The sequence below is a fragment of the Dermacentor albipictus genome, chromosome 5 (genome assembly GCF_038994185.2).
Source record: "Dermacentor albipictus isolate Rhodes 1998 colony chromosome 5, USDA_Dalb.pri_finalv2, whole genome shotgun sequence".
NCBI lineage: Eukaryota > Metazoa > Arthropoda > Arachnida > Ixodida > Ixodidae > Dermacentor > Dermacentor albipictus.
Window position 1 is genome coordinate 25,306,636 of NC_091825.1, and position 22,651 is coordinate 25,329,286.

The window sequence follows — 22,651 nt, forward strand, 5'->3', positions numbered from 1 at the left end:
GTTCGGTTCTCTCACCCACCCTGTTCAACGTGGCGATGGCAAAGCTACCACCGCTCCTCGACAAACTTCCGAACGTGCAGCACGCCCTGTACGCCGATGATATTACAATCTGGGTGACCACAGGGTCAGACGGCGCCATTCAAGATGCACTACAGGAAGCCGTAAATATAGTTCAGGATTATGCAACAGCCGGAGGACTCACATGCGCAGCTGAGAAGTCGGAGCTCCTGCTTGTATTAAAAAAACGGAACAAGGCCGATATTCCACCAGCCATCACATTGCATCTCAATGGCAACGTTATTCCAAGGGTAGACAGGCTACGTGTGCTAGGACTTCACATACAACAGAACGGGAAGGCCACACATACCCTACACGTGCTCCGCCAACAAGTTACCCAAATAACGCACATGATAAAACGCATTACAAACCGCCGACAAGGACTGAAAGAAAAAGACGTACTCCGAATTATGCAAGCCCTCATAATTAGCCGATTAACCTACCACCTCCCCTATCATAATCTGACTCAGACTGAGATGCACCAGATGGACACCCTCCTCCGTACGGCACTAAAGGCAGCGCTGGGACTACCCCAACATGCGTCTACGCAGCTCCTACTACGGCTGGGGGTGCACAACACCATCCGCGAACTAGTTGAAGGTCATCTTAACAGCCAATTGCAACGTCTGCAACGAACAATGCAAGGTTGCCACATTCTATCCCGGCTAGGATACCAAATACCAAGAACACCACAAGAGGAAAATCGCACACTTCTTCCGCTTAGCATTCGCAACAAAATTCACGTGGCCCCAATTCCCCGGAATATGCACCCTGACCGTCATAAAGGTTGAGGAAAGGCAAGAGCACAAGCCCTGGCTCGCCTATTTGGCGATGACAAATCAAACACTCCAGTCCTATACACCGACGTGGCCCGCTACCCACAGAAACGCGCCCTATGTCTGGTCGTACTAGATAGTGCAGACATTCTGAGAGCTTCGGCCACGCTCAACACTGTCGACAGTGGCACGGCGGAAGAGGCTGCTATTGCCCTAGCCATCGTACACGCTTCAACCATGCCGGCGCCGGATGGACCTATCACAGTGCTCACAGATTCTCAGACCGCCTGCAGGACTTTGGCACAAGGGAAGGTGACACCCTACACACACCGCATCCTTACATCATTACACCCCACAGCGTTACACAGGGTGCGTATCGTCTGGACACCTGGACACGCCTCTCTCCATGGTAATGAACGCGCTAATGCGGTAGCCCGAGAGCTCGCTAACCGGGCGCCATTGGAAGAGCTGTCCAACCCAGACGACGCACCGACAGAACCAATGAACTACACTGAAACTCTACAATATTACAGAGACACCAGGAGACACTTCCCTCCACCACATAATTCCCTTAATCGAGAAGATGCCGTCGCGTGGCGACAACTTCAAACTAATTCATTTCCCTGCCTCTTTTATCTTCACCTCTTCCACCCCACACACTATCCCTCATACTGTCCCTATTGTGGAGCAAAACCCACAGTATATCATTGCACCTGGGAATGCCCACACCCTCCGGGCTACTCCCCTATTCCTTCACCTTCCCCTTCCTCCTGGGAGACTGCGCTGACCAGCTCAGACCTGCAAGAGCAGCGACGGCTAATCCGGCGGGCACGCGGTGTGGTGCGAGCCAATGGGGCCCTAAAATAAGGGCTCCACCCTGCGAGGAAGTCGCCCAAACTGATGATAAATAAATGTTTTCTCTCTCTCTCTTTTCTCTCGCTGCGTGAAAGGTACTTGAGGGTGACAGAATAGAACTACAATTTGTCGAGTTGACCAATGTTTTCTAAGTATGCAAATAAAAAGTTGATCGCATGCCTCTGTTGTGTGAGGCAGGCTAAATGCCCTAAGACAGTCAAGTGACAAAGGTATCTGTGTAAGCAAATGCATGCAATGTTCATAGAACGCACGATCGTCGGCATACGCTCGACACTCAAGCAGGATATAATCCACGGTTTCAATTTTAGCCACAGTTGTTGCAGTGTGGACTTGTCCCTTGACCGAAGTGGTACCGTAAGCCGTTTCCATAGGCGGAGTTTAGACGAAGACGACGATATAGAGTTTCCAAATGGCGAGGAATGTTGGATAGGAGTCTGGATCTGAGATTTGGGTCGAATGAGTAAAGGAAAGGGTAATGTTGGGTCGCAAAGCTCAACCGCTGGTCCTTTTCTTAAGAAGCAAATTTTTTGGCTAGTTGGGAAGCACCAGATCGAGTGAAATAAACCCGCGTATAGTTTTGGTGTTGAAGACCTTTGCGTGACGCTTCATCTGCTTTTTTGTTGGCCAGAACACCACAATGAGCAGGTATCCACTGAAATTTGATACAGTGGCCTGATCAATGGCCAAGTGCTGCAAGTACGCAATGTCGAAAGAAACAGGCCAATCATTGTTTTTTTTAATATACTGCACAATGCTTGTGGTGCTCCTTTAGAGTCAGTGGAAATCACCCATTGATCAGGCGCTCGGCGCAATATATAGAGGACAGCTTCTTTGATATCGTAAAGCTCTGCTGTAGTTGAAGATGTCCTCCGTTGCAGCCGATAAGAAAGCATTTGTCCTGTTAAGGGCACATAAAGACCTCAAGAGGAAGTCTCCCGAGTGTTTGAGGCATGAATGTGAATGTGGGTATGCTGAGTATATTTCTCGGCTAAGTAGAGGAGAGGGGTCTGCAGCAGCGCGCTCTGTGGCATGCGACTCTTTGTCCCATTTACACCGGGCACAAACTGGTTTATATCTAGAGGCGAAAGTGTCCAGGGAGGAAAAGTCGGAGGCAGTAATTTCTTTGGCTGAATAATCGGAGGACGGCGCAAGATCTGCACAGCTTGGCGAAAGCCACACTTACTGTTGGTTACGCGGACGCGGTACATTAAATGCTTGTTCGCATGGAGCCCATTGCGAAGATGTGTACTCATTGTTTCTCGGGAAGCGACGACATCTAGCGGCAGACATCCTGCTTGCGCTACAGTTCCCGATGCTGAAAAGCCCTTCAGGAGGCCCAGGTCAATCCGCAAGCAGTTGTTCCGCGCGGTTTCGAGAGTCCTCTTGTTGGCTGGTGAAAGTCTCTGAAGCACCGGTAGGCAATCGCGCAATGTGCCTTCCGTATAGGCTTTTTCAAGTAGTACCATTGAGCGGCAGTTACAGCTCCATCGTGTTCCCGCCATGAATGTGAAAACTTGCGATGCTGCAGCAATCCTCGCACGTAGTTTTTCATCTGAGGTGACCAAGAGAGATTTCCGTCTATCACAATTCCAAGCAATCGCTGAGACCGTACGTACGGCAGCGCTCGTCCACCGAGTGAGAGCGGATATTTGGTCATTTTCCTTCTTGTGAAAGCCATGGCTGTGCTTTTTTTCTGGCGAGAGGTGAAGACCTCGGGGAGCCAAATACATGGATAGCTTCAGTAATGCTGTTTGAAGTCGTTGTTGGGTGATATAGCGCGAACTTGATACACCCCAGATGCAGATATCATCGGCACAGATTGTGATGTGTACTCCTGGCGGCGCGTTTCTTGTCATGTGCATCAGGTTGAGATTGAATAGGAGCGGGCTGAGCACAGCACCCTGGTGTACGCCCTTTTCCACTGCGTAAAACTGTGTATGTCCGTTCGGTGCACTCATAAATATTTTGCGCCCTGTTAAATAGTTTCCGATCCACTTGTATAGCTTCCCTCCGACGCCAAGGTTAGCAAAAGCTGTGAGAATGGCGTGGTGAAAAACAGAGTCAAAAGCTGCCTTGGTGTCCAGGGAAACGCCCGTCGGGATGCGCCCAGCGTGAATGTCCTCGTTGAGTGAAGAGAGGAGGGCGATGACATTATCAATAACAGACCTGTTTTCGCGGGAGTCGTTCATTCCTTAGGGAAACTTGTGGCTTTTAAGGAACCATGTAATTCGTTTGTACATCATCCGCTCCATAAGCTTGCCTACACAGCTCAGTAGGGTGATGGACCGGAAAGACGCGTAGCTTGTTGGCTGCTTAAAAGACTTTAGAATCGGCACGATCTTTTGTCAGCTGCCATTATGTTCGGACCTCACCATACATCCACGAAGAATTATAATATTCCAGGAGCCGTAAGCGGGGCGTGCGGGGCAGCTTTGCGATGGCTTCGTGGCTTATTTCGTCATGGCCCGGAGATGTATGCCTGTTTCATTCAACGATAGCAGTGGTGAGCTCTTCAATTGTGAAAGGCAGATCCAACGCTGGCACTGCCGCCAGTGGGATGCCAGACTTACCATCTGTGGAGAAAATCGAAGGCCTTGAACCCGCTGACAGTAGTCTGCAGTATTCATCTGAGATTTCTTTGATGTAATTTCGTTCATGCAGAGAGAGTGCAGCAAATGGGTGAAGCTGCTGGTGCGCCATGCGCATACCTCTAAGGATCCGCCAAATTTTGGCTACAAGTTGACGCACACGGCTGGGGTGCGTTTGGCAGGCATTCCCAAATCATGAACAGCAGGTTGCCATTATCCCTCAAGAGAAAAGTATATAATAGCTGTGTCTTACCAGTACTCACTTACGGGGCAGAAACCTGGAGGCTTACGAAAAGGGTTCTACTCTAATTGAGGACGACACAACGAGCCATGGAAAGAAGAATGATAGGTGTAACGTTAAGGGATAAGAAAAGAGCAGATTGGGTGAGGGAACAAACGCGAGTTAATGACATCTTAGTTGAAGTCAAGAAAAAGAAATGGGCATGGGCAGGACATGTAATGAGGAGGGAAGATAACCGATGGTCATTAAGGCTTACGGACTGGATCCCAAGGGAAGGGAAGCGTAGCAGGGGTCGGCAGAAAGTTAGGTGGGCGGATGAGATTAAGAAGTTTGCAGGGGCGGCATGGCCACAATTAGTACATGACCGGGGTTGTTGGAGAAGCATGGGAGAGGCCTTTGCCCTGCAGTGGGCGCAACCAGGCTGATGATGATGATGATGATGATGATGATGATGATGACGCACATCGAACTTGGAATATAGTTGTGCCATCTTTGCCGACTACGTTTATCCAGGTATCGCCCGATATGACGTTGTGTCCGTCGGCAGGCACGGAGGTTTTCAAGGCATTTCGTGCGTAAAACTTTCCTTTCAGCTCGCCTGCGAATGGCACACAGTCTTTCAAATTCCTCGTCATTTGGCGGTAAGCTGACTTTTTTAGTGGAAATTCGTGTGCATTTCCTCAGACAATGAGCCACTGTCCTGAGTAATTCCTTGTCCTGGGTTGCAGCAGTAATTCCTCTGCCTGCAGAGTGCGTGTATGCATCCCAATCTAGATTTTGTAAGGGATTTTCTTGGTGACAACTGCATACAGACAGCTGATGTAAGAATTGGGTAATAGTCACTCCCGCGTGTTTCCAAGACGGTACACCAAGGTAATGTTGCGAGGAATTGAACTTGTTACGAAGGTCAGGTCAATGCTGTTGGTAGTCGTCAGGCCTCTGAGGTAGGCTATACTGCCGTCATTTAGAGGTTCAATTGAATACTTTGAGAGAAGCTCTGCGAGCTTGGGTCCTCGTGCACATGTGTTTGAGCTGCCCCAAATTTCATTGTGAGCATTGAAGGTGTTGTTGCAATCAAGTTTTCATGTCTCGAAGCGCCGAATGGCCTGCCTGACTCCAGGTATACTACTATGAAAGTGTATTCTTGTTGGCATATTAATGATATGGCACACACATATGCACTGTCACTGTGAGGCGGATTATCAACTACGGAGGCTAGAACATACTTGCAAAAGCCTTTAAGTAATCTGCTTACGTCATCCGGTCACTGTGAATGATGAAAATATTACGCTTGCATTCGGGAATGTTCCTCGACGTATGATTCAAGGATGACCATGAAAGGGAAGTGATACGCTCGCACAGGCTGCCGGAAATCTGAGAGTTTCGAGCGAACGCCGCGAACGTTCCACTGAAATATGGCGCATGTGCGAAAAATATTGTGGATGGTCAGCTCAAGTGAGGCTGTCGTTGCAGAAGCCATGATCATTACTGTAAGGTAGTTACACCCCCATGGAGCGTAAGATGCCGACACCAACGGCTCCATTGTAAGGACGGCTTCTACCTTTGGGAGGCATCTTCACGAGGGGTTGGCGCGGACAGAAGCTTTGAGGGCTGTAAACAACATCGGAATCAGTAAGCGTGTAATGTCCTGTTCGGTGCGTTCGTGTTGCTGCCTTTCGCAGGCCATCCTGTCGTGTTGTGGCACCTGAGGCTAATGGCGGCAGTGGTCGTTTGGTGGGTCTTGTGCGACACTTTGCGGTAGCTTCGAAGGAGGCGAGGCCGCGGGCTTCCCACGTTTCTTTCTGACCGCATCAGCGTATGTGTTGCCAGATGTATTTTGGCCTTGCGGTGATTGTTCCTGGGAGTGGCTTGTCGTGTTCGTGATAACCGCATCGGGGTTAGCTGGTGGTTCATAACGCTTGGGTGGTTTCGCTTGTACATGCTCCAGCGCACGAGCAAGTGTAGCAGCCTGCTTTTTAAAGCACCTACCATATGAAGCAGGGTGTGGGCCACCGCAGTTGGCGCATTCAGGTTGCGCTCTCGAGCTTTATTCCTTGTGCGAATGGAGGCCAGCACACACTTTACAGCACACTGGGCCGGTACACTGTCTGGATATGTGACCATGCCTCTGGCATTTGTAACACTGTGTTGCTGCCCCGACGTATTCGGTGACAGGGTAACTGCAGAATCCAAGCGTAACTCATTGAGGGAAAGGTGAATCTTTGGCGAATTCCAATATAACGGATCGTCCACGTGTCTCTTTGACCCTGGCGCCATCTTCAAGGGTGTAAGTAGTAAGCCTCCTTGCTGTAACGACGCCTTGGTCGCGTAGATATTCTTGTAGGTCTTCATTTGAGTAGCTGAGAGGTACATCGTGTATTTTGCCCTAGCTGGCCGTGTATGAATACGGGAAACGGGCTTCTACAGCCGCGCCAGCTAGTTCAGTTACCGTGAACAAACAGTTGGCGGCGGGGAGTGTTGACACTGTAACCATTAGGCTACCGTCGTTGTTAAGGCGATGGCTGAGAACTTTCTCTTGAGCTGACGTTACAACCACCGATGCCACGATGTTAGTGCTAACATTGCGTAGGTTTCCTCTTTCTAGGCTAGGTCTGAAGATAACAGGGACACCAGCGCTTTTTTTTCTTGTAGGATACGACCCTGAAGGATGTCTGGTCCATATCCCCTGCATTTTCGCCCGAAGGCTATTTTCCGCGTAGTCTCTTGCGCGCAGGACCCTGATCTGTAGCTGCTACTGCAGGAGATTATGCGGTGGTTTTACGTGCCAAAACCCCTTTCTGATTATGAGGCACGCCGTAGTGGAGGACTCCGTAAATTTGGACCACCTGGCGTTCTTTCACGTGCACCTAAATCTAAGCTTACGGTTGTTTTCGCATTTCGCTCCCATCAAAATGCGGCCGCCGTGGCACGGATTCGATGCCGCGACCTCGTGCTCAGCAGCCCAACACCATAGCCACTGAGCAACCACGGCGGATTTGCTACTGCAAGTGCCGCAGGACTTGTGGTTGCCACCGCTGCCATGGATGCAGCGTCGAGTGCATCTGGCGGTGATGTTCCGTGTCGTGATGGATACGGCGCAGAGCGCCTAGAGGGTCGCTAGATGTGCTTTTCCGGGAGGGCGGAGACCTACAGGTCGTCCCACGGCGAGTACAGAGCACACAAAAAGTTTTAAAGGCTACCAGACGCGGAGAAAAACTGAAAATTAAGGACTGGATGCATTTTCCAAGAAGCGGTACGTACCTCTATGGGTGTTCTTTCATTTTATTTTTCGAGTTTAAATTGCTATTTATCGTTACAAAGCTACCAATCATGTACATATACACTATTATAACAATTAAATGCCTTCATTTTGCGAATTACGCATTTTTGTACAGATACAAGAGATTACACTTCTCGCGTGAAGGGGCTGGGGTACTCGGCAAATAGTGCTTACGCATTAATAAGCAGGAACAATGGGAGGACGGCGATCGAAGTGCCGGAATAGATCTGATGTGATATGCCGATGGAACAACCAATGGTCCGCTATGAAGCTTTCGCAACCCGAAGCAAGCTGCAGGTGGCCGGGTAAGCATAGCGTGACGTGATCCCGGAAATTTATCTATAATTGCTGTCGCAATAAGAAGTCGGCCCACCTATGCTGTAAAAATGGAGTTAGTGTGGCCATGTCACTTAGATCAGGTCACTGGGCTACTTTCCTCGAAACGAGCCACGAATAATTGTCACGGATAATGGGACTTAATCACGGTGATAGGAACCCTCTTTCACGATTGGAAATCTGTATGCGAATTCAAACGTGTGTGGGTCAAACGCAGCCAGTGTGAAAAAGAATTTTTTCAGGAAGTGCTCGAAAAAAGTTACACGCGACAAGGTTTGAAACGAGTGAGTCATCATCATCATCATCAGCCTGGTTACGCCCACTACAGGGCAAAGGCCTCTCCCATATTTCTCCAACAACCCCGGTCATGTACTAATTGTGGCCATGCCGTCCCTGCAAACTTCTTAATCTCATCCGCCCACCTAACTTTCTGCCGTCCCCTGCTACGCTTCCCTTCCCTTGGAATCCAGTCCGTAACCCTTAATGACCATCGGTTATCTTCCCTCCTCATTACATGTCCTGCCCATGCCCATTTCATTTTCTTGATTTCAACTAAGATATCATTAACTCGCGTTTGTTCCCTCACAAAATCTGCTCTTTTCTTATCCCTTAACGTTACACCTATCATTCTTCTTTCCATAGCTCGTTGCGTCGTCCTCAATTTAAGTAGAACCCTTTTCGTAAGCCTCCAGGTTTCTGCCCCGTACGTGAGTACTGGTAAGAAACAGCTGTTATATACTTTTCTCTTGAGGGATAATGGCAACCTGCTGTTCATGATCTCAGAATGCCTGCCAAACGCACCCCAGCCCATTCTTATTCTCCTAATTATTTCCGTCTCATGATCCGGATCCGCAGTCACTACCTGCCCTAAGTAGATGTATTCCCTGTTAGGAATGACCGTACGGGGTGGCGACGTGCCAGCTTTCAGCACGCTGCGCGTGTTCCAAGCCCCCCAGACGAGGCGCCTTCTGAGAACTACGGATGACAGGCGGCCACGTGGCGCGCGGTCAGCTCTGGAATGTGGTGCGCCGCCGCGCCACCCGGGACGGCACACAGTTCTACGAGGCCCTCGGTCGACGACACCACGGGCTATGCTGTACCGAGAGTTCTACAAAGCCCTCCGACGTCGACTCCGGAGCCTTTGTGTGTGGGCCAAACGGCGGGGCGGTGGCAAGTTTACAATGACTGGACGAACATTCCCGACCACTCGTGCTCCACGCCGAACGATGACGTCAAGCGGAGAGCTTATAAGCAGCGTTTGCCGGCTGCTAGAGTGTGCTCGTGTCGTGCTCGTGTCGTGCTCGTCGTTGGGAGCTGAGTGCTCGTTGCTATGCTCAAAATGTAGTAGTGAGCTGTGTTCTCGAATGCTGTTTGTTGAATGTTAATCTTGCGGGCTCCATATGGGAGTCGCGCTAGACTGCCGATGTATGTCTTAAAATATGTTAATATGTAAATAAATCCTGTTCACCGAATTCATCTCTACGACCTTCGCCTCCTTCAAATGGTGGCAGCGGCGAGGTAGTCCGACGACTCCTACATCTGCTTGACAGCCGTAGGATCGACCGCCAAATCTAATATCTGGTTGGCAGCGGCGGGATCCAACTACGGCTCCTAGATCGGCCTACGACTCGGGAGACAGCAACGGCAGCTGACGGACGTTGGCACATGGTGACCGACCGGCATCCTGATCAAGTTGGAGGCGACTTGAGATTGACCACCTCTTGCAACTGACTGGATACGGTGGGGAAGGACTGGTGATATGGTGCTGCTTCAGTGGGTAAGCGTTTGGTTTTGGCTGTAAGATTTACCAGGCTTCAATTTCACTGTGTTTTTGGATTTGATTCGCTGGGGATCTTTTACTTGCATTTTGATTTGCGTGGGTATCGCAACAAGTATTGTGTGACAGCAGAGCCAAAGCTTAAAGTAGCGACCATGGTCCTAATGTGTTTGACGAGAGCTGACCTGTTGTGGTTGTGTGAGCAGATCGAGGTAAATGTAGACGAGGACTTGACGGAAACAGAAATTCGTAAGGAAATTCTAGAAAGTAACAATGATTCGAAATTCATAGAATAAATGGGCAAACGTATTCTAAGCAAAAAACGGGAACAGGAAGCAATTAGGCAAGAGCAGGAAGAATTTAAGCAAGAACGGGAAAAAGCTAGGCAGGAACTGAAAAGCATTTTACAGGAAGAAGGCCTAACAGAAGTAAAAAGGCAGTACATTGAGGCATTGAACAAAAAGATTGAAGGTTTCGAGCAGTTAATCGAACAAAGTCAACAGCGGTTTGAAAAATCTGTAGGCTGGACGCAGCGAAAGTGGCAGGATGTCGACAGCAGATTTCAATCGAAAGCCGAGAGTAGTAGTACCTGTGAGAATAGCAACACGTTCATAAGTGAACTCGAAGTGTTAGCAGCTAACGATGCCTTAGTGGCAACAGAGGCCGTTGAAGGCCAGAGTGAGAGCGACGAGGTGCTGTGCCAACAGAGGACTGTGGAGACAGCTAGGCCAGCTCCGAACAAATTGGCACAGTTACCGCGCGTGTGCGTCGCTGGTAATGTTAGCGAGGTTGCTAGCGAAGAAAAGGGTACTTCTGACCCGACAGCAGCGAGCACCCATGTAGAGCCAGATGTGCGTGCAGAAGTGAAGTGCGAGCTGGACGATGCGGTTGAGAATAGTTCTCGGGGTGGCGAGCTCCGTAGCTCACGAGAGAACAACTGCATTGTTCAGGGATCGGTGCGGCTCTCCGCCAGTCTAGATAGCCTAGATAGGGATGGTTCAGTTATTAATCATTCGGACTGTGCGCGTGAAACAGCGATCGATACCGACGGGCTGTGTGCCGATGCACAGCGTGAGCTGAGCAATGTAGTAGAGGGCAGTTCGCAAGAGTGCGAGTTGTCTAACTCGAGTAAAGACTGGTGCATTGTGCCAGAGTCGGTTGGGCTGTCCGCCAGTCGAGGCAGAGAGAGTGTTGATATAAATGTAAATCACTCAGACTGTGCGGGTAAGAGACCGATCCGGGCCGACGAAATGTGTACCGGCCAGCACGAGGCACGAGAAGGCGACATGAAAACGAGTGCAAGGAGAAAGCGCCGTAAAAAGAAGCGCGGTAAAGACCGAAAGACGGTAACTAATGTAGCGCCGCCAAAGATGGCGAGAACCCCAAATGGGCAGGGCGCGAGGAGAAGAAAGGTGCGGTCGTCACAGACGATGTTGACGCATCCTAAACGTTCGAGCCACAGGTCAAAGGGGGACCGCGAAGCATGTTCTGCACGGACGCGGACAAAGGGCACGGGGCAGTTAAACACCTCGTCGTTCCGTAGTTCTTTTCACAGCTCAGCGTGCAGTTCGAAGAAACGCAAGGTGGCAGGACGAGACCAGGTGGGGAGTAGCGACGCGGTCAATCGAGTTTGTGAGGAAAGCGGGGCGCCAGGACGCAAATTGGCAGGGGACTGTAACGTCTTGAAGGAGCTGATAGTGAGTCAGCCCTTTTGTTGTTTCTCGGCAGCCAGAGTAGCTTTCAAACCGCGCCCACCTCGAGTCAGACTCAAAGTAGGAGTCAGACATAAGCGTTTGGAAAGGGAGGCCAAGAGCCCTTCCGTAGAAATGAAGTGTGTTGTTTGTTTTTATTTTGAGCATCGGAAAGTTTTCGCGAATTGAGACTAGGATTTCTTTCAATGTGTAAGGTGTGAGCTTTGCTTGTGTTTTCGTTTGAGAAGCTCCGAGATTTGAAAGATGTGTTTTAGGTAAACATGTAGTCTCGCGAGATGCTCATTAATAAGTAGATAGGCTTTTTTTTTGTGTGGGTGTGTGAGTAACCTGAAGGTCAAGGTTATCGTCGAAAGGCCTATGGTAAAGCGCGTGCGTTATTTAACCTTCTTTCTTTTTAAGTGTTTTTTTTTTATTTTAAGGTTAAGCGCGTAGATTTTCAGTAAGTGCGTGATTTGCACTGAGAAGAGCTCTTAGGTCCATTAGCGCGTGTCCTGTGCGGCCGGAAGGAAGCAGAACGTTGATGACTGGGTTGCTCGTGTGTGTCGGGGGCAGCCGTATTCTGACTTCTCTAATACGCGTGCGAAGAGCTAGTTAGTAAAAGACACATTTGTTAAGAGGGTCCTCTGTGTTGCGTAAGTTACGCAAGAGTGGTTGTTTGTTTAAGGAACGTGTCCTGTGTGGATTAAAGGAACAAATGTGAGTCAGCGTGATGAAAACTTTGTATGATGCAAGCACGTGTTCGGAATAGGGACCACAAACTTAGCGCGTTTGTGATGACGTACCTGTGGAGTTGGCCAGACGGTTCAGTGGCAGCAGTACATGAAATAAGTACGCCACTGCGATAGGGTAAGAACAGGCTGTTCGTGAAGTTAAGCTGCTGAAGTTATGATTGAGTATTGGTGTTTGAAAGGCTTCGGTTTAATTCTGCGTAAACCTTTACTCTTCTGCAGCGCGACGGTCGGGTTTGGTCGAACTCAGGAGGAACGTGAACGCTCGCTTTGGTGGCACGAAATTATGGGGCAAAATTTGGGATTTCCAGTTGAGTGACTTGCATGGAAATTGTGATAGGAGGCCTGGTGGGTTAGCAGCTAATTCCGGACGTTTGAGCGCTGAGCGGTATTGTGTTGCCGGGTCGACTCTTCTGTGCCAGTTGTTGTAAGATGGTTGAAGGCATTCCAAGTACGCAGGGGTTGCAGAGAGCAAAGCCGTCATCTTGCTCGCCAGCCATTTTCTTCCTGCCCAGCGGTTGCCAGCACTGGCCAGGCGAGATTTTCCGGGCCATGGAGGAGCTGTTAGGAATGGCCGTACGGGTTGGCGACGTGCCAGCTTTCAGCACGCTGCGCGTGTTCCAAGCCCCGCAGACGAGGCGCCTTCTGAGAACTACGGATGACAGGCGGCCACGTGGCGCGCGGTCAGCTCTGGAATGTGGTGCGCCGCCGCGCCACCCGGGACGGCACACAGTTCTACGAGGGCCTCGGTCGATGACACCGCGGGCTTTGCTGTACCGAGAGTTCTACAAAGCCCTCTGACGTCAACTCCGGAGCCTTTGTGTGTGGGCCAAACGGCTGGGCGGTGGCAAGTTTACAATGATTGGACGAACATTCCCGACCACTCGTGCTCCACGCCGAACGATGACGTCAAGCGGAGAGCTTATAAGCAGCGTTTGCCGGCTGCTAGAGTGTGCTCGTGTCGTGCTCGTGTCGTGCTCGTGTCGTGTTCGTCGTTGGGAGCTGAGTGCTCGTTGTTATGCTCAAAATGTAGTAGTGAGCTGTGTGCTCGAATGCTGTTTGTTGAATGTTAATCTTGCGGGCTCCATATGGGAGTCGCGCTAGACTGCCGATGTATGTCTTAAAATATGTTAATATGTAAATAAATCCTGTTCACCGAATTCATCTCTACGACCTTCGCCTCCTTCAAATGGTGGCAGCGGCGAGGTAGTCCGACGACTCCTACATCTGCTTGACAGCCGTAGGATCGACCGCCAAATCTAATATCCCTTACCACTTCCAGTGCCTCACTACCTATCGTAAACTGCTGTTCTCTTCCGAGACTGTTCAACATTACTTTAGTTTTCTGCAAATTAATTTTTAGACTCACTCTTCTGCTTTGCCTCTCCAGGTCAATGAGCATGCATTGCAGTTGGTCCCCTGAGTTACTAAGCAAGGCAATATCATCAGCGAATCGCAAGTTACTAAGGTATTCTCCATTAACTCTTATCCCCATTTCTTCCCAATCCAGGTCTCTGAATACCTCCTGTAAACACGCTGTGAATAGCATTGGAGAGATCGTATCTCCCTGCCTGGCGCCTTTCTTTATTGGGATTCTGTTGCTTTCTTTATGGAGGACTACGGTGGCTGTGGAGCCGCTATAGATATCTTTCAGTATTTTTACATACGGCTCGTCTACACTCTGATTCCGTAATGCCTCCATGACTGCTGAGGTTTCGAGAGAATCAAATGCTTTCTCGTAATCAATGAAAGCTATATATAAGGGTTGATTATATTCCGCACATTTCTCTATCACCTGATTGATAGTGTGAATGTGATCTATTGTTGAGTAGCCTTTTCGGAATCCCGCCTGGTCCTTTCCTTGACAGAAGTCTAAGGTGTTCCTGATTCTATTTGCGATTACCTTAGTAAATAGTTTGTAGGCAACGGACAGTAAGCTGATCGGTCTATAATTTTTCAAGTCTTTAGCATCCCCTTTCTTATGGATTAGGATTATGTTAGCGTTTTTCCAAGATTCCGGTACGCTCGACGTTATGAGGCATTGCGTATACAGGGTGGCCAGTTTCTCTAGAACAATCTGACCACCATCCTTCAACAAATCTGCTGTTATCTGATCCTCCCCAGCTGCCTTCCCCCTTTGCATATCTCCCAAGGTTTTCTTTACTTCTTCCGGCGTTACCTGTGGGATTTCGAATTCCTCTATACTATTTTCTCTTCCATTATCGTCGTGGGTGCCACTGGTACTGTATAAATCTCTATAGAACTCCTCAGCCACTTAAACTATCTCATCCATATTAGTAATGATATTGCCGGCTTTGTCTCTTAACGCATACATCTGATTCTTGCCGATTCCTAGTTTCTTCTTCACTGTTTTGAGGCTTCCTCCATTCCTGAGAGCATGTTCAATTCTATCCATATTATACTTCCTTATGTCAGCTGTCTTACGCTTGTTGATTAACTTCGAAAGTTCTGCCAGTTCTATTCTAGCTGTAGGGTTATAGGCTTTCATACACTGGCGTTTCTTGATCAGATCTTTCGTGTCCTGCGATAGTTTGCTGGTATCTTGCCTAACGGAGTTACCACCGACTTCCATTGCACACTCCTTAATGATGCCGACAAGATTGTCGTTCATTGCTTCAACGCTAAGGTACTCTTCCTGAGTTAAAGCTGAATACCTGTTCTGTAGTTTGATCTGGAATTCCTCTATTTTCCCTCTTACCGCTAACTCATTGATCGGCTTCTTATGTACCAGTTTCTTCCGTTCCCTTCTCAGGTCTAGGCTAATTCGAGTTCTTACCATCCTGTGGTCACTGCAGCGCACCTTGCCGAGCACGTCCACATCCTGTATGATGCCAGGGTTAGCGCAGAGTATGAAGTCTATTTCATTTCTAGGCTCGCCGTTCGGGCTCCTCCACGTCCACTTTCGTCTATCCCGCTTGCGGAAGAAGGTATTCATTATCCTCATATTATTCTCTTCCGCAAAGTCTACTAGTAACTCCCCCCTGATATTCCTAGTGCCTATGCCATATTCCCCCACTGCCTTGTCTCCAGCCTGCTTCTTGCCTACCTTGGCATTGAAGTCGTCCATTAGTATAGTGTATTTAGTTTTCACACTACCCATCGCCGATTCCACGTCTTCATAGAAGCTTTCGACTTCCTGGTCATCATGACTGGATGTAGGGGCGTAGACCTGTACAATGTTCATTTTGTACCTCCTATTAAGTTTCACAACAAGACCTGCCACCCTCTCGTTAATGCTATAGAATTCCTGTATGTTACCAGCTATATTCTTATTAATCAGGAATCTGACGCCTAGTTCTCTTCTCTCCGCTAAGCCCCGGTAGCACAGGACGTGCCCGCTTTTTAGCACTGTATATGCCTCTTTTGGCCTCCTAACTTCACTGAGCCCTATTATGTCCCATTTACTGCCCTCTACTTCCTCCAATAGTACTGCTAGACTCACCTCACTAGTCACTAGTCATCTATGAGCAATGTTCTAAAGTGTATAGTTTAATATAAGGCAACTGAATTTCTGAATTCAGCTTCGCTGGAAATTGGGCGTCGATACTGCGAAGTCGCAGAAGTCTGCTGCTTCTTCTTTTCCACCTTGAATGTTGGAGGTTGCCGCCTCTAATTTAACTTTTGACATTTTACTTTTGTGGTATACTTACCCTGCTGATCTATTATTATGCACTACAGCGTGTTTAGGGCAATTGTCAGGCTGTTTGTCGAGGCTTTTAATGTCCTCTCATACCATGCGCGTTATCGTAACCAAAAATTACAAGACAGTCATTCAATCATTTTTTTTTCACCGTTCGCCGCGCTTGCATTATCAAAGCCGCCTTGCTACGGTTCATGATGTTAAAAGCTGTGCAAGGCATCGCAATGCGGGAAGAAAATAGGAGTGATGGTAAAGAAACTGCAGGCACAAATGAGTTATCAAGTTTCAGCCCATAAGTTACTACTGGTAGCATACACTGATTATACCACTTTCTGTTAAAATATCAGTAAGCTGCTGTTCATGACTCAAGGGTGCAACTCAAATGCCTCTCCCCTTAACTGGTGTTTGCTTTTTTCCAAATTCGTTTCGAATAATAGGGTTTCCCTGCGACAAATAAATGAACGCACTCTTTTTCATGCTTCTTGGAGACATCGTCATCGTCTGCAGTAGCAGCAAAAAACAAATGAAAGATTATCTGCTTTCTTGATGCCGTTACGAAGATCACGATATCTATAGATATTTTATGCTCTGTTCATGGGGGCCGATATATAAAGGTGTTAGGCCATCACATAATCTATTTCTCGCTGAGGGATATCGAGCGTGACACACAGATGACTCTTGCCCAACTAATTTAATACAAGCAAATCAACCGTAGTGTAGCGTATTGGTTGTCGCATAAAAACTGAAAAGTTGTAATCCACCCGACAGTAGCACGAAGATAACCAAAATGCGAGTTCCTCGCGGTTTCCTTCGTAGCTTCCAGCTACAATCAGGTGGATGAACTTTTCCCTTCATTCATAAAGTTTCCGACACTTTGCGGACTTCTGCAGAACTGATCTTCCATATTCAGTGTCCCGGTGCTTCAAGCCGATTAATTCGGCCTCGCTCTGTGATGCGCTGAGCTCGTGGCTTGCTCCAACAACAGAGCGACCGCCCCGGAAAAGCGTTCGTCCCAGGTTCGATCCCCAGACCAAGACGAATTTTTTTCTTCAACTGCGAAGCCTTCTTTCTGCGAAACGAGTATTGGTTTCCCTTCGTAGCTTTGCGCTACAGCCTCGTGGGTGTCATTTCTCCCTTTCATGAACATTTCCCCACCTTGCGGGCAGCCGCGGAACTGATTTGCTATATTCATTGATTGTTCCATTCAGGAAAAAGAAATGCCCGTGTCCCGTGCACAGGCGGCACGTTAGAGATCCCCTGTGGTCCAAATTATTACGGAGTCGCCCACTATCGTGGTTTTGGCACGTAAAACACTAGAATTCAATTCCACACCACGTGCGCATCCGAGAACTTACATGACACGGCGCATAATCTTGAGCAGGTTCTTCACCACCAGCGCCCTCAGGCGGAGACAGCTCCGCACGGGTCCCCAGTTGGCCCATGTGAGCAGCGATTCCGGCACCGGACACGGCTGCACTGGCGTAGCAGGTGCTAGCCGCGGGCGCCGCAGTGGCTCGGGCTGCGGCTTCTCAGGCACTGGCTGCGGCTTCTGCTTTTCAGGGATTGGCTGCGCCTGTTTTTCGGCGGGTGGAGGTGGAAAGTCTAGCGCCTGGCACACCTGCGGCGAGCACAGTTTCGTGCGGATGCTTACAGCGCGTGTCATTCGTGTTCCACTGTCCTGGCAAAAGTGCGGAGAGCATGATTGAGCCATGGATATGCTATCTGGGGCCAGACATAACGTAAAACTATTCCAACATGTTTTTCTTCCAATCTCCTGACGTCAAATTTGCGTAACCGCCAACGCATGCATCCGGCGGTCACCCGCAGGGTTGTCTGAACAGACCACTCAAACGCTCTCCTCATTCATAGGAGGTCACGTTTGTTTGCTTGAAAAACGAATAACATTGCCTACACTGAGCGGCTTGTCTTATCTAATTCGCTGTCAAGAGGTGAGGAGCACGCTCAAGTGGAGAGGGATTCGATGGGGCCGAGCCACTGCACTGAAAATCGGTAACCGGATGAAACGGGTGGCGCCGGCGTCTGCGATTGGTCCGCTTCCCCATACTTAGCTTGCGGTGGCTGGTCGAAAATCGCGGCGGCATGCAACGGAAAGTTAAGAATGCCGATAAAACGGATCCTCAGCAAAGAAGAGTTGGCAGAGCGAGGTCGTAAACGTGCCGAAAGTGCTCAAAAACGTAACACGGCTACGCAAGTTTTATATACGCAAATAAACTCAAGCTCTCCGGCAGGTGCGAGTAGCCAGTGCCTGAACGATCTGCGGCAACCATCTTTTATTCCTTTCGGAACGGGGCAGCCTGCGGCTATTCAGCAAAAAAAATTCAGTTTTGTTCGGCATATTGATGCACCTAGCTCGTACACGTCACTTTGACGAGGTGAGTTTTCGCGGTTTTGTGACGTCGCGTGACAGGCAAGTCAAGTGGGCGCAGCCCAATATCTTTTGACCAATAGCCGAGGGCTAGTGGCAAAAAGGCGTCGAATCAGAATAAAATTATTTGTCTTTCGTTCGGTCCAATAATGCATGATCAGTGTGTACGCATCATATCAGATGGGGAGCTATCGCGGTTTTGGTGACGTCGCGTGACAGGCAGGCGAAGTGGCGGCGATTCAAAAAAGTTTTTGATCGATCGCGGAGAGCTGATTGCAGAATTGGAATAGAAAAGTTTGGAATAGCTTTACGTCATAGCGCCCCTGACTTCTACCCTCAGAAGTGGCACTATTATATACACCTCTTATGGACTATCTACGCTCACCTTGCATATTATTTCCCTGCAAATTTCGTTTTAAGAGAGTCGCCACAGAGTTAATATACAGTAATCTAGGTACGCATTGCACGCAACAGCTGATTAAAAATGAAAGTGTGTACAGCCTATAAGTGCTTTTAGACAGTACGTAAAGTAGCGTACATAGTTCTTTTACAGACGAACAGCAGTTTGATGAAGGCCTTTTCCAACATGTAGACTCTTAAAACAGTTGCACCCGTTCGGGTGCATATTTTTCCCACAAGAATGATCGTCATATGCCTTGCTCGCGTTTCCTTTCTTGAGAAAACTCAGGGCTCGCTACTTTCCTGTCGAGAATGCTGTTTCACGCTGATAACGCACATGCCGTTCGGGACTTGAAAGTACCGGGCTCGCAGTGTTAAAGAAAGGAAATGCGCGCAAGACACCTCTTACATACACCTCTTCTACACACCGTTTACCTAGATCAATTACTTACAGTGGGCCCTGATCATGAGAAGAAAACTTAGAGAAGACGAAATATGGGTTGGAGGATTATTGTTATGGGAAAAGACAATCCACAAAAGGTGTAAATTGTTTTAAGAGTGTACTCCAGTACTTACTCTGCTGTCTGTAGGCAATCTTGCCGAATAAAGACACGACCAGACACGCTTCTCGTGTATGGTCTTTCTTATATACCCAAAGTTGTTGAAATGAAAAAAATAATAATAATAATAAGGAAGAGATGCTACCGACATTCCCGTGAGCTGAATCAAGCTCATTTTAGTGAACTGAAATATATAAATATTGAAGAGGTAGCTCGCGTGGAGAGCATCATTACCATTTTTGTTTCTGAACGTGCTCGACATAATTCTGTAACATCAATTACAAGCTAACTGACAAAACTGCAATACCACTTATCCCCATGAAGGAAGTTGTTTACCAGAACCGTCGCAATAGACCTCTTAGAGCGCGCCATCATTGTTATCAGCCGACCTACTGGCGGACGAGCGCCTCTTCCAGCAACACACAATTACGCCTTCTTACTCCAGACCGTACCTACAGGTTTCCTCATCTGTACGCAAAGCATAGTAATTTCGCCCACTACCGGGTTTCGTGGCCCCCGGGCCCCATTTTGTTAAGGCAGTAAAACCAGCTATTGCCTATTTTACCGTTTACGCGTTGGAACATACGTCCTGCTGGACTTCCACCTAGCGTAGGCTATCAGCTGTGCGCACTTACTAGCAATCTATGCTGCTTTCTTTCAACCTCTCGGTGTCAGAGACGTTCCATCGCTCGTTGAGCAGTCCTTAGTTTCATCTCACATTTGTTTGTTATCCTCCAAATTTCAACCCCATAGAGCGAAGTACTGATTTAATGCAATTTAGTTGTAGAGTTTATGAGCATAAAGCGGTAAGCTGGCCGGTCATGAATACCTGCTGTATGCGCGCTAACTCATTTTTTATTCGCCTGTAAATTTCGTTCTCATGATCTGGAATTTAGAGCCCTGCCTCGGGTCAGTAATAGGTTCGGGCATGCTACTTGCCAATCAGCAAAACCGCAGACCACAAAAACTGCAGCCCTACGAACACGTTTGGTCAGCGGCGCTTGTCCGTTTTTGAGAAAGCCGGGACACACCAGGCCACATCAACGGCATACTGCACAGATCAGTGCACGTCTGCGGCGCGCTTTGGTCGCCGGGAAAACGGTGCCAGTGGGCACCCGCGCGCCACCATACGCCCCGCCTTTTTTCGTCTTCGGGACACTGAAAAAACCCCGGCGAATGTCGTTCCCAGTTTACAAAGACCACAGATACCTTGAGGTGACCGTGCTCAGGCGAGAGACGGACGACCCGGCGTTCAAATGTAGGCAGCGCAGTGAGTTTAACAGCGGCCTTGCCTGTCAACAAGTGGACGCGCATCGCCAAAATTGACAGCGGCAACAAAATGCAAATTTCGAGAGTGGCAAGTCGGAATAAAATGATGACAACTTCGATATTTGCAGTTGCGTTGAAGAGATGGAAAACTACATGAATGGTGTAAGACTCGCTGGGAAAAAACTTCCTATAGACTGCATTCTGTTGCTCAAAGTAACATTGGTACACCAACCGCAAGAGGAATCAAATGAATTTAAGTACAACTGGTTACACTATTCAAGACGATAAGACGTGCCTACACGCAAAATCACGAAGAGTATTAGGTTGCTGCACAAAAATATGTACGAGATATTTTCGGCAGCAGTCATTGATGTGCCTCTTTACATTGACTTGTGTGGAATAATTTTAACGCAAAAATAAAATTGAAACAAGTTTTAAACGCGTTCTTAGAGCTATTAAAGTGGCAGAAAATGAATCTTGGACTATTCATCCTCAAATTAAGTTGTGTGCTAGAGCATAGTGCAACTGGCTAATGTTTTTTCATTTAATTTCTTCACAAGAAAAGTGGGGAGATACCTATGAAGAAAGGGTTCAGACAAGGAGACACAATCTCTCTGATGAAATTCACTGCGTGCTTGGTAGAAGTATTCAAGCTATTAAACTAGGAAGGCTTAGGAGTAAGGATCGACGGCGAATATCTCAGCAACCTTCGGTTTGCGGATGACATTGTCCTTTTCAGCAACACTGGGGACGAGTTACAACAAATGGTTGAGGACTATAAAAGAGAGAGTATAACAATGGGGTTGAAGATTATTATGCAGAAGACAAAGATAATGATCAATAGCCTGGCAAGGGAACAAGAGTTCAGGATCGCCAGTAAGGCTCTAGAGCCTGCGAAGGAGTACGTTTACCTAGGTCAGTTACTCACAGTGGGCCCTGATCATGAGAAGAAAATTTACAGAAGAAATATGGGTTGGAGCATATTCGGCAGACATTGTCAGATTCTGACTGGAAGATTACCATTATCATTAAAAAGAAAGGGGTACAATCAATGCATTCTACTGGTGTTGACATAGGGGCAGAAACTTGGAGACTGACAAAGAAGCTCCAAAACAACTTAAAGACCGTGCAAAGAAAGATGGAACGAAGAATGTTAGGCGCAACGTTAAGAGACAGGAATAAAGCGGTGTGTATCAGAGAGCAAACAGGGATAGCCGATATTCTAATTGACATTAAGAGGAACAAATGGAGCTGGGCAGGTCATGTAATGCGTGGGTTAAATAACCAGTGAACCATTAGGGTTACAGAATGGGTACCAAGAGAAAGGAAGCGCTTTCGAAGACGGCAGAAGACTAGGTGGAGTGATGAAATTAAGAAATTCGCAGGCGCAAGCTGGAATTGGTTGGCACAGGACAGGGCTACTTGGAGATCGCAGGGGGATCTCTTCGTCCAGCAGTGTACATAAAATAGGATTATTATTATTATTATTATTATTATTATTATTATTATTTGCTATTTCTTGATCTGTTCCTGAGCGAGGTACTATTACATTATTAGAATAATTCACCGATGAACTATATTCTGCTCTAGATAAGGACCTGCATAGTTGTGCTTAGGTTTTGGATTTAGCAAAAGCGTTCGAAACTGTAAATCACGACATTTTATTGGAAAAGTTTCGTTTGTGTTTTAGGCGTCCCTTCTCTATCTTATTTGCAATTATTTACATGACAGATCACAGGTAATCATGGGTAGTAAAGAAATTATTAGCGCTAGAAAATATATTACAGCTGGGGTTCCCACAGGGATGCGTGTCCCCTGTCTTTTTCAATTTATTTATGAACGACTTTCTCACGATAATTACAAAAGCTACGGTGTATCAATATGCACAAGCTACGGTTCTACTCACACATCATATGCGTCATGAGTAAGCTATTAACGCCCCACAGAGTGCACTTCATAAGGCCATGCAATGGCTTGAAGAAAATTGTGTAATATCAATGCTAAG

The 22,651-nt window shown here is 48.0% G+C and overlaps 1 protein-coding gene across 4 annotated transcripts in view; it reads right to left on the bottom strand.

The window, feature by feature from the left end:
• Positions 1 to 22,651, bottom strand: part of LOC135898293 (ABC transporter G family member 23-like) — a 222,863-nt gene that overhangs the window by 131,845 nt on the left and 68,367 nt on the right. For all 4 annotated transcript variants that reach the window (XM_065427162.2, XM_065427161.2, XM_065427164.2 and 1 more), the window contains one exon: positions 17,388 to 17,650. In XM_065427162.2, the coding sequence (XP_065283234.1) occupies positions 17,388 to 17,650 (263 nt within the window). The remainder of the gene's footprint in view (positions 1 to 17,387; positions 17,651 to 22,651) is intronic.